The sequence below is a fragment of the Echeneis naucrates genome, chromosome 11 (genome assembly GCF_900963305.1).
Source record: "Echeneis naucrates chromosome 11, fEcheNa1.1, whole genome shotgun sequence".
Taxonomy (NCBI): Eukaryota; Metazoa; Chordata; class Actinopteri; order Carangiformes; family Echeneidae; genus Echeneis; species Echeneis naucrates.
In genome coordinates, this window is record NC_042521.1 from 4,729,325 (window position 1) to 4,741,799 (window position 12,475).

The 12,475-nt window shown below is 43.0% G+C and overlaps 1 protein-coding gene across 2 annotated transcripts; it reads left to right on the forward strand.

Annotated features, from left to right (window-relative positions):
- The first annotated feature begins 1,144 nt into the window (after window positions 1–1,144).
- prdm1b (PR domain containing 1b, with ZNF domain) lies at window positions 1,145–11,496 on the forward strand. Of its 2 annotated transcripts, XM_029514230.1 has the most exons (6): window positions 1,145–1,245; window positions 4,854–4,973; window positions 6,474–6,714; window positions 8,211–9,136; window positions 9,251–9,379; window positions 9,810–11,496. In XM_029514230.1, exons 1-6 carry the CDS (start codon window positions 1,195–1,197, stop codon window positions 10,368–10,370), a joined length of 2,028 nt encoding a protein of 675 aa, XP_029370090.1. In that variant the 5' UTR covers window positions 1,145–1,194; the 3' UTR covers window positions 10,371–11,496. The 2 variants fall into 2 exon arrangements, with proteins under 2 accessions (XP_029370090.1, XP_029370091.1); XM_029514231.1 differs by lacking the exons at window positions 1,145–1,245; window positions 4,854–4,973 and adding an exon at window positions 6,024–6,110.
- The last annotated feature ends 979 nt before the right edge of the window (window positions 11,497–12,475 follow it).

Here is a 12,475-nt window from a genome sequence, read left to right on the forward strand (position 1 = left end):
CAGCAGATTGCTCATTAAGTGCCAAACCAAGCAAAAGTCTATGAGTATGTTTTTCAGTGGCAACAGGCCAGCCATCTGCTCTTCTTTTATTCATTCATTAACATGTCTTCTTTGTGTGTGCGTGTGTGTATATGTAAGCATTCGCCACAACAGCCCCTGTGCTGGCCAAGTGTACAACGTCACCGATGTTGTTGTCTGAAACCAACAGTTGTGTGTCAGATGGCTCGGTCATGTGACCGCCGCTGCCCGTGATTGGCTGGGGCGTTGAGCTAAAAAAGCTTGGCGCAATCCGGCCTCATGAGTTTCTGGTGACGGTGGAAGAGTGGCCGCAGCGAGAGCGGATACCCAAAGGATCTAAGTGAGAGGAGTCCCCGAAGAAACACTGGAGATAGAAGAAGGAAAAATGAAAACCATTAAGGGATGACATAGCCAAAGAAATGAGGATCCCACAGCCGAATGAATGTGTGAAAGTAAGTCACATTGTTTATTTTTGGCTTACAACAGTAACTTTGGATGGTTTAAAAGGTGGATAAATTACAGAGAATGAGCAGGATAGGCTGGTTCAACTGAATTTACACTGTGGGGTTGTATGCCAGCTGCAGTGTCAGTGAACTATGATTCTTTATGGCTCGTACATTTGAATGCCTGCCAGGAGGCATTCATAAATCAAAGTAAAATCTCAGGAACAGTATGGTGATTTTTTTTTTTTTTAAGTCACACCAGAAGATATAATTAATTATGATACAGGTATTACTTGTGTTGAAGCTTTTTGTCTAATATTTTCTAAGACTAATAGATTTTATAGGACGAGATCTTCCCGTTTTTATTCCTTTTAATATATGTGCTTAATCGTTGTGATATCATTTCTGTGTAATTAGATCTCTCTTCACTAAAATCTCTCTCCTTCTATCTCCCTTCTATCTTTTTTCAGATCTTGAGCTTCAACCAACATACCTAAGACAAGGGACCTATCCCAACCAATCCAAAGTGCTTTTATACCAAAGCAGCTGAAACCAAACAGAAAGAAGCCACGCTAAAGGTCTTAACGCCAACAGTACATTCTGCAACTTCACGATGAAGCTGGAAAACACACCAGGAGACATGAGCGGATGGAGAGAGGTGGACTTCGCCCTCAACTGCACCTACATAGTGCCTGACCAGGTGTCGGACCCCAGTTTCAGCCTGCCCAAGGCCATGACCTCCATCCCCCGCAATCTCACCTTCGAGTACGGCGCCGAAAACGAGGTAAGACTAATTCCGCCGCTTCAAATTGTTCCCCCACTGAGTTATTTGAACGTCTCTACTTCTCAGATGTTTTCATAAAATGAAATACAAATCACCTTATGGATCATAATCATTTAAGCCACAAAACTCTAAATTAAACTTTAAATTAGTCACCATTGCTGACAGCCGCATGGGACAGTCAGATTTTAGAGATTAAAGCTTTATACTTCAAAATAATAATACTTGTTACATAATATTCTGTTGGGCCATCTGCATTGGGCTGCTTGGAACAAAAGATCTGCTGACTAATGAGTTCTTCGCAAATGCAGTGAGGTGCACAGGCTTTGTGTGTGTGTGTGTGTAAATGTTGGTCAGTGGACATGAGGCCATTGGCAGCTTGAGGTTAAGGCCCTTTTTATGTCTTCTGGTCGCTTTAACTTCCATGATGCCATCCAAATGGTTGCATCATTGTATAGTTCCTGGCGAGCATATTGCCAGTAATAAACAAACACACACACACACAATCTAATTGCATTTAGATTTCCTCTTTTATTTCTTTTTTTTTTTTTACCTTTCCTGTGCTCTTTCCCTTTTATCTTTTATTTCCTTTCAGGGAGAGCTTACACAATATTCTCACGCTGCTCTTCAGTCAGTCGGCTGTTCCTGGGGTAATAAAATATGCCTGGACATATCTCGGGCTGCGAGGCTTTGCAATCATGAATAATAGCAAAGGTTTTAAGGCGAATCCTGGACTGTAGCCAAAGAGTAAAATAATTACCTTAAAAGGAAGAGAGAAAGCAATCTTACACTCACTTCTTCTTATCATTCAATGCCGATGACTGTGGTTAACTTCGCTGTCCCCTTCCTCTTTTTCTCTGGGTGACACTTTCTGCTGTCGTTCCTCTCTTTTTGCCTGCTGTCTTATCTCTTCTTCTGCCCCTGCAGTATTTAATGCTGCAAGGTGTGAAAAGCAAACTAAACCATTGTGACAAAATGACACTGACAACTTGCAAATCCTCAGCCCTTGTTTTAATGCCTGACACGCTTCGAAAAACCAATCACCACGCTCAACCTTTACACAGCCAAAACTTGAATTAGCGAGTTTAGTAGTTTGTTTGTGCTCACATGCAGCGATGGTTAATAACGGTGATGTTTTAAGGAGACTGTCTTGTTTTACCGACAAAAATTGCAATTCAGTGCATGTACCTTGGGATGTACATATGAGATCAGCATTTTGAAATGATTTAAAATTAAAAAATGAAAGATGAAAACGCAAACAGACACACACACACACACACACTCTCTCTCACATGGTTGCCAGTAATCAGCTTTGCTCAAAACCCGTCCATTGAGTAGTTTCCCTTCCTAAAGATGGTGTCATGTGAACCTTCCTCCTTGACTCACTGTCGCCAAAACTGGGGAATTCATTTCCCTTGCTTGTGAAACAAGCTGCTCCCAGCTGTGGCTTTGTGGGATGGTCTGCATCTCCTCAGATGTAAAAACACAGTTTACACAATTGCCAGGAAGGGAAGGAGGGACTTTTTGCGCAGGTGAGTAGCTGCATGACACTGAGACTGAATGAAAACAGAGAAAGGATTCGAACTTTGTACACGGAAAAATATCGTCATGCAGCTCAGCATGTTGGCTGCACTTTTCCGGCACCTGTTTGGCTGAGATTACCAGTTGGTCATTTTTTAACCTTGAAGTGTGCTGGGGGGGGGGAAGCAAAACAAACAAACCAACACCAGGTGAATTGGGCACGTGGCAGATGGGGCGTTAGCAACGAGTACCAGTACTGGTGTGGGGAGGAGGGTGTGTGGGTGTGTGTTTTTGTTGGAGAGGAGTTGGATTTAGGTTAAAACCAGATGATTAACTTTCATCAGGGCCTGATGCCAGGCAGCCAGCTAAGCATCAGGCCTCAACTCGGCAGACGCGCAAGCTATTTCGAGAGAATCCAGAAAGAGGACGAGGGATTCAAATTGGTGTGGGGGGTTGTTGGGGGGCGTTCAGGAGTGTGATAGCGTGGGTGCAAAAGACGCCCGTCCTCCTTTTCTTCCGATCTTCGACACCCTCTCCTCCCTCCCAACCTGGCTGGACTGAGCGGTTAAGTAGCAGCAGTGGTCCCAGCAGCCGCGGCAATTCGTTAGTCACGCAACGCCAGCGAAGCACAATGTCCTTGTCACACTGGCTCATCACATCCAGGAATCACATTTCTGGCATTGACGGCTGCTCAGTACACACACACACACACACACACACGCACAAATATGCACGAACAGGCACGAACAGGCACACACGTACACAGACACACACCCTTGTCGTCTTCTTTGACCGGTTGTTCTAATAATTAACAGCTTTATACAACAACTGAAAAAAAACCCAACTCCACCCATTATGGCACGCGAAAGTCTTTAAGTGTTTGTTCCTGTTGGTTTTGTCTTTGAAGGGCTGGCATTTATGCATGATGCCATGGAGATTCCTTTTCGTGGTTAGTTTAAATTTTAATTCCTGAATGGCAGGAAGCGAGAGTGCATGTTTATACTTGATGGGGGTCAGGGGGCATTATTCAAGGACCGGACACAAAGCTTCTCAAGAAAGCCAGGCTGTGCGTCGTGTGTGTGTGTGTGTGTGTGTGTGTGTGTGTGTGTGTGTGTGTGTAGGGTGGACCCCAACCAAGCCTGTGTACTTTACGCCAAGTGTGACCCGTAAATCAACATTTCTGCTAAATCTCAAAGATTTTTTTTTTTTTTTTGACAGTTGCTTTTTTCTTAGTCAGCTCACCGAAAAGAAAAAAAAAACACCTCAAAAGGTCAAACATGACACAACAACCTACAGAGAATAACAGCACATGACACAATACCATATGCATCACTTTATGCCCCAAAGCAACATATTCACATGGGTGGAAAAAAATCCCTTCATGTTTCCTTTCAGCCATTCAATTTTGATGCTTTAAATTACTGATTCCCAAGAATCCGCTTATTGCTCTGACTCATTTATACAATAAGGGACATTTTGCTGCCACATCTTTGAAAAGGCTTTGAAAAGATAAGTGTTCTCAGACTTAGCAGTCTCTTCTGTATTTGTGGCTTGTGTTTGAAACATGTGGTCTTTGATCAGCTTCAAAACCGGTATTTAATGAAAGAACTGGGTGTTCATGAGAATAACATGACAAATAAACAAACAGCAGCTACCTCTGTGTGTGTGTGTGTGTGTGTGTGTGTGTACGTGTGTTTGGTGTTTATGAGGACAGCAGGTCAGTGGAGTAAGTCAGGGAAAGTGTAATTCTCTTCATTCGTTTAACTTATTAGTGTAGAAAGTGGGTCACCTTGTGGGTTTTAACGTGACTCTGGAGCCGTCTGGGTCAACATGACAAAGCCAGCGTGACTTCAGCTCAGGCCAACAACCTGCCGGGGAGATACAGTGTGTTATACGAAGAGGTTTAAAATGGTACAGATTATTCAGCTTCGGCAGAGCTTGGAAGATAAACTTCTGCGTGCTCATGTGCCTCAAAGGAAGACTTTTTGTTTTCAATGAAGTAGGTCGCCATGCAATATTCCATGATATGATGAAGAAGAAAGATGGAGTTAGGACCCTAAAACTAATGATGTAATTGCCCTATTTCTCAGGTGACCGGTGTGTTCAGCAAAGAGTACATCCCTCAAGGGACTCGGTTTGGCCCCCTGCAAGGAGACATCTACACCAAAGACAACGTACCCAAACAGGCCAACAGAAAGTACTTCTGGAGGGTAAGGGAAAGGATTCATACACTCGGCTCGCCAACTCTGCTCAGCATGAGACTGGCTCTTAAAAGTTCTCAAATCTAGTTGTGAAAAATTGACCACAGGAAGAATCGTTTTTCTTCCTCTGTCGCTCCTGAAACATAAATAATAATAAGAGTGGTTGCCAAGTTACGTGCTCCACGTCATGCGTCAGTAAAATAGGAAAAACAAAAATGCTTTCACATAGAAAGGGATTTTGAAGAAAATTTTAGAGGAAGTTAGTCTACGCTGGTGGCACGTAATATTAGATTCACTCTCACACAGTCATCGGAGTCTTACCGGCACTCAGGCCAAATGCAACATGTGTCACACACAGAAAGGAAAGGCCTATTGTTCAGCTAAAAAAAAAAAAACAAAAAAACAACACACATCCACTCTCAGACAATCCTCACACCACTGCCCCCTCATATTTCTTTTCTGTCATATCCAAAGCTTGCTTGTGTCATTAAGGGAATTTCTTTCGTTTCTCCTGAGTCAATTCCCCCTCCCCAAAAAAAATAAAAAAATAATAAAATAGGGCATTATGCTGCCACCCTACTTTTTCTTTTTCTTTTTTTTAAACAAACTTCCGGCTTTATTTCCTGTAAACCTGCGCAAAGGTTTGTTCCTTCCGCAGCAGTGAAAGTCTGACGTGTAGTCGGAGGGATTATCTGATCAATCACATGACACAGGTGAGCAGAGGGAGGACGTGTGGATACAGGTGCTGCGTGCGTGCGTGCGTGCGCGCACGTGTGTGTGTGTGTGTTGTGTGTGGGGGGGGGGCACATTTGGCAGCCTCCTAACGGTTACGTTTCTCTTTCATTTTGTTTCGTTTCACGAGCACAAGCATACATGTCTTTATTATTATTATTATTACAATCAAAGTGAGCCATCGCGGGCTTGTGAGCCGTGACGGCGATCACAACAGCACCGGCACTTCAGACCGGAAGAGAGCGCGCGTGCGTGACGTAATAGCTGGGGCCACGCCCCCACACGCCTCAAATACTGAGAGAGAAACACACAGGAGTCAAAGAGACACAAAGAGCAGAGCTGTCAGTCAGAGGCCACAGGAGCTAAAGATCAGAGCCGAAGACGATACTGGATATTTAAGTGTACATGGCAGAGGTGATTATTCTGACTTTTTCCTTTCTTATCTTCATAATACATTATTATATTATACACAAAGAGAGACAGATAGATAGAAATTGGTGAGTGGTCTTTTGTCTCTATGAATTATTTTAAGGTTTTAATGCATATTTTTAGTAATAATACTGACTCATCTTTTAAATGATTTTTTTTTTTTTTTTTAAACAACAGAGATGTATGCGTCCATTGCAGGAGAGGGTCGAATTATATTTTAGTGAATTTAATCCACAGCTGATGTGCCTTATATTACACACAAAAATGTGTCCTCTTTGAATAATTTAACCATTTGATCATATTTTCTCTTTCTTTCTTTTTTTTTTTTCCCTCCCCTTTTCCTTGCAGATTTACAGTTGTGGTCAACTTCAAAACTTTGTTGATGGCTATGACGTCCACAGGAGCAACTGGATGCGTTACGTCAACCCAGCCCGCTCTCTGGCCGAGCAGAATCTGGTGGCGTGCCAGAACGGCCGAGACATCTACTTCTACACCATCCGGCCGGTGGAGCCCAAGCAGGAGCTTCTGGTCTGGTACAGCCGGGAGTTCGCACAGAGACTCTGCAGCCAGCAGGACGACGTCAAACAGAGTGAGTGCAGCCTCTTTCTGCATGCAGACGAATATGGACATAAATTGAACAAACACTGACGCATTTGAAGGGACTGAGCTTATATATTGGGTTTTAACAGTTGGATTTCTTGGAAGTGCAGCACAACGCTGTGGCTGCCCAGCACTTGCAAAGAAACAGCAACCATCATGCTTGGTGTACTTGATTCCCCCCGTGATGTTGCTTTATTCTTTTTAGGTAACGACTTAGCGAGCAGGAGTGAAAGACAGCTGACATTTCAGTGATAAAATAAGAGATTTAGATCTGCCTCATGACTAAACACAGTCTGCATCCAGAGATGAGAAATGTCACCCGCAAAATTCTTTCATTTCAAAGTGAATGAAGGCAGTAATTATTCTGTGAATAAGACCTGATGTTATCTTTCACCAACCATTGGTCTGTTACTGTTTCTTCCTGTCTTGCTTTCCCAAGAGAGCTAAATATTTATGTAAGATAATGTGGAATGTGTGCACACCACGCATAGACCAAACAAGTCTCAGTATCACGAGATGTGATAAATGTTGAAGCAGGGTGGTGAAATCTTCAGGCACTAATGGGTGGCCAAAGTACCTCCGTGAGTCATTTTTGTTTAGTGGCAAGTCATACTGTCGTTGTCCTGAATTGTTGTCAGTTGCCGCAAAGTCTAATGAGTCACACCAACTGGATACACCAGATGCATCATCATGGATCGTGGTGACTAACGCTAAGGCGGTATCATTACATTGTTTAATCAGCTTAAATGATCTCAAAAGAATTCACTATCCATGTCATGTCAAAGTCCAGGTATGCTCAGTGTTTGTCCTCAAGTTTGATTTTCTGATATAATGTGAATGCAAACTAGGTGTTGGTTGTTGAAGCTTAGTGGCACGCAAACCCAGAGGAAATTTTGAATAAAAGGAAAATAGTGGCTGTCTTTAAGATTAAAGACATCTAAAGGCATTTTGACATGTAAATCTCTCGGGTATGCTTTTGCAGTAAATTGACAAAAGTGTGCGAAAACAGTGGCGTTGTCCTTTAAATGCCTTTATATGAGCAAAAGATTTTCTCACAAGAGAAAGAGAAGGAAAGAGGGAAGAGACGTTTCACATTTCTTGTGGTCAGTACGGGAAGACAGCTATACTCAGAAAAAGTTTCAAGCAACAAAACTTAGAATCATGCCACAAAAGCACACATAGATGACATAGCACAAAGACACCCACACAACTTACCACCAACTCATCCTCCCGCACCCAAATTACTACTGTGATTGACAAACAGAAACCTACTCTATACCATTGACTCGTCAACTCAAAAGTGAAACTACTATCATTTACCATAAGTGGGAGAGCCTTCTGTGGGAGGATGTCGGTATTTTCATGTGAGGCCTTTTCACTCACTGAATTTGGCACATTTCTCTTCAGATATATGGAAATCCGTATTAACACTTGTTTAATGCCATTGTACACTTATCGCAATGTATCACAACTTCTTCCTCACAGAATACCTGAGTGCTGAAGAAGACCAGGAGCCTAAGCACCTACCTCAGCAGATGTGGCTCAACAAAAAGACGAAGGGAGACGTGAAAGAAGAGAAGGACGAAGAGGCAGAGGAAAAGATTGATGTGGAGATGTTGGAGAGGGACACGCCCCCCGATACACCTGACGAGCAGATCGTGGACTTCAGCAAAAAGGTTGAGAAGCAGGAGAGGGGTGACAGGGATGCAGAAAATCGAGAGATTGTTCCTCCCCCTCAGTTTGAACACAGAGAACCCGCCCCGGGCTCAAATCACCCATACCTACCGAATCACCACCCGGCATTCCCACACCGAAGTGTCCCACTTCATCTCCACGGCCTCTATGGGCACAGGGAGGGTTTGGTATCCTCGTACCCTCTTTACCCCCAGTCCAGACCCCTACAGCACCCTTACCAGCTTCTCCCCCACTACGGCCCACAATATCCTCGCTTCCTCCTCCCGTCGTACTCCCCTCCCTTTCCTGGGATGCTGCCCTCAAGAGGATCCCTCCCTTACAGCGGATATTTGGGCACAGACGGACTCCCATACCCTCCAGTAGGCTCACCCGGTCTACTCCCAGTGTCCCCCCCATACCCTCTGTCTCCACAGGGAGGTCTGAAAGAACTGACACCAAATGTATCGCCACCACGAGGTGCCCCAGCCACCCCAGAGCTTTCCCCTCTCCCTAAGCCTAACAGCCAGCACCAGTCCCCAGAGCAGTCCCCAGAGCAATCACCCTTCAACTGCGAGGAGGCAATGAACCTGAGCCTGACTACAACCAAAAGCACCACAGCACCTCGCAACGGCCCTGGGCACAAATCCCTGCCCTACCCGCTAAAGAAGCAGAATGGAAAGATCAAGTACGAATGTAACATCTGCTCAAAGACTTTTGGACAACTGTCAAATCTCAAGGTAACGCTGAATTCCTCTCTTTTGATTCTTATCGATTTTAAAGTGTCCTCATCATATTTTTGTCATTTGACACTAGAGCTCATTACATTTCTTTGCATGTGTGTGTTATTGCAGGTCCATCTCCGAGTACACAGCGGTGAGAGACCATTCCAGTGTAACTTGTGTAAAAAGAGCTTCACTCAGCTGGCCCACCTCCAGAAACACCACCTGGTCCATACGGGGGAGAAACCACATGAATGTCAGGTATGCTGAAAATCATTACCCATGTCTGTCTTTTAGTATCGCTAACTTTGACGTATATTTACAACTGCAAGCCATAAAAGAAACACTGCATACACAATACACACAAATCTCTGACTCGCATACCTTTCTGGCAACTCACAAGTTGTTTGTCATTGAGCAACAACCCACCTTTTATGTAATGAAGCGTCTGTATTGTATTTTGTTTGATAATGTGACACCTTGGGTGTGAGAGCTTTGTTGGATACAATGAAAGTAAATCAATTTGTCTTGTTAAATGAAAATACTCCAAAGAACAGGAATAACATGGTCGACTCTGATACTGCGCTATAAATAACATCAGTCATCACACTCAACTGTGCTTCCAGATAATCTCAAACTTGTTTGTGTTGGGGATCTGTCAGGTGACCATGTCTCATTTCATGTTTTCCAGGTGTGTCACAAACGCTTCAGTAGCACCAGTAACTTGAAAACACATCAGCGGCTTCACTCTGGAGAAAAACCGTACCAGTGCAAGCTGTGCAGCACTAAGTTCACCCAATACATCCACCTCAAACTGCACCGCCGCCTCCACAGCAACCGCGACCGGCCCTACCGCTGCCAGCTCTGCGCCCACGCCTTCTTCCACCGTTTCTCCCTCCGCATCCACCAACGTAGCTGCTGCCTGGCTCCTGTCAACATGCATATGAAAGAGATGGTGGAGCGATTTGACGCGAGCCAAGAGGCCGACACACTAACAGAAACGGCATCCGCACCGCTGGTGGAAGAGGCCGTCGAGCGCTGGTTGGCTCGTACCTTGGAGGGCGAAGGGAAGGAGGATCAAGAGGCGACCATACTGCTGAAAGCTTTCACGGCGGCTATTAACACACCAGCAACGCCCGTGGCCCAGCCAGCGCTACCCGCCTCGCATCACAGCCCTCCAACAGCCTATCAGGAGAGGGCCAGCGTTGTTCATCTGAACAAACGGCTAACAGTGAAGACGGAGGGACAATGAAAAAGAACTGGAAGATGAGAAAATAAGAACATACATACAGCATGTTATCAACAAAGAAAACAGATGTAGCCAAATAAAACTTCCTGTTCTGTCCATGGTGGGCATAACAGGGAATATGTACTTTTATAAGCAACTGGGCACAACACCAAAAGAAGAGCATTCCAAAGACTGGGCGAGGGTATTCACTGATTGTACTTCCTCCCAAAACTCAGTTTAGAAATTCTGAAAGGGGAAGGCATTGTTAAACTGTGAAGTATTTAAAACTCTTTTCACTCAGGTAGAGTTGTTTGCTTTTTGTGCTTTAACTTATTATTTATTTAGTTTTATTGTAGTTTGTTTTTGCTGTTAGTGGGTTGTTTATTGTTTTTTTTTGTCTATGTTGACAACCACAAATGGACTCAGGAACAATGACAATGACATGAACCTGTGGATTAGTCTTTGCTTGATTTTGTTATTTGACAGTGCGTTTGAGTTTCGGGACGAATGTGCACAATGAGTGGAAGTATATGTGATAGAGAGGAAATGGTGATAGCACAAATCTTCCTGCTCCTGAGCTGTTTTATTTATTGATGATTAAAAAGGGAAAAACCAGCCAGATTGAAACTGTGCTAATAAGAATTTTGCCAAAACTACAATCAAAGAATGTGTTTTTTGGATCATTGTTAAACTGAATTACCATTAGGAGATAAGATTCATATTGAGCATTATGATGCTATCTGATGTTTCAGCTATTCCTCAAAAATAGTGCAAACGCTACTCTGTGAATATCTGTAAAGCTTCATCCAAATCTTAATCCAGATTTCAGTACCTCATGTTCAACACTGGACAACAGAAACAAGCAAAACAGCAGCACAGTTTTCCAGCATTGTTAATATTTTTTGTCACTTAGCACACTCTCTGCGTTACGTTAAATAAGAAGATGGGAACTATTCTTGAATATTGCTAACAAGTTGGTAATGTCTTTTCTTATTTTGTAGATTCTCTTTCTTTCATCCACTATTTTTCGATGCGTAGTTTATTTTTTGAAACAGGTTATAAGATGTTAAGAATTTATATGTGAGAGAATATTTTGACGATACTTTTATATTTACACAATGTAGCATATTAAAAATATTGTTTCTAAATACCTGGTGCCTTGCGTCGTGCTTTTTTCACTGTGAGAAAATATAGCTTATATACAGGAAATAAAATCCACTTCTTAAATTCTCATGATGAATGAAGCATTGCTTCTGGTAGTAAGACAAGTCTTCGATAAGCATTACATAATCATAAGTTGCCTACAATGAGACAATAAGTCAGGAAAAGTCTTGCAAAATTTGGAAGTTGTTGCTGAAATGCAAGATTTTAATGATGTGACAAATCTTTTGAAGCACAAAGAGGTAACTGTTCAAACATGACAAGACAAAAATTAGAGCTTTTGTGAAATGTAGTCTCGTCTTGTTATGAAGTTATGAAGATTTGCCAATAATGGCAAAGAAAACTTTAGAGACAAAAAAGAGAGCGAGCGTGAAGGAGAAATTCAAAGTCAGAGAAACACCAGTGTCAGTTCAGATTAATACTTTGTGAGGACTGTTGGAGCCTGATCAAGGTTAGGGTGATGACTTGCTGTGCTCTAAAATGTCCTCTAATTAGCTAATGACACAGAATGAACTCATTTTAAGTTCTTATGAGAACCATTTAACTGGAGGAGGTCATGCTTAGTCATGCTAAGTCATGCCTATTTTTATGGTTTTCTAGGTTTGTTATTGGAAGTACACTGACTCTGCCATCGCTGTATAAAAAAAAAAAAATCACCAGTTTCCCAGCACACATGTTGGTACACAAAAGAACACACTAACACAATAACTGAACTTCATGATGGTGCAGTTTCTAGGCACATACACCTTTCACAACATCCTGCTCACTCCCCCTCTCTTGCTGGTAATAAATGAACCCCAGGAAGTCCCATGCTGCATCCGTCTGGTTCACTTTTCTGTTTCTTTTTCCAAGGAAAGGCAAGGAACTCGACAAAAATTCAAAGCAAAAGCACAGTCCATTCATTCTACCAAAAAAATGTGACAAGGGTGACTCCTGTTTCTGTTGTTCTTTGCACTGATTACTTGGAA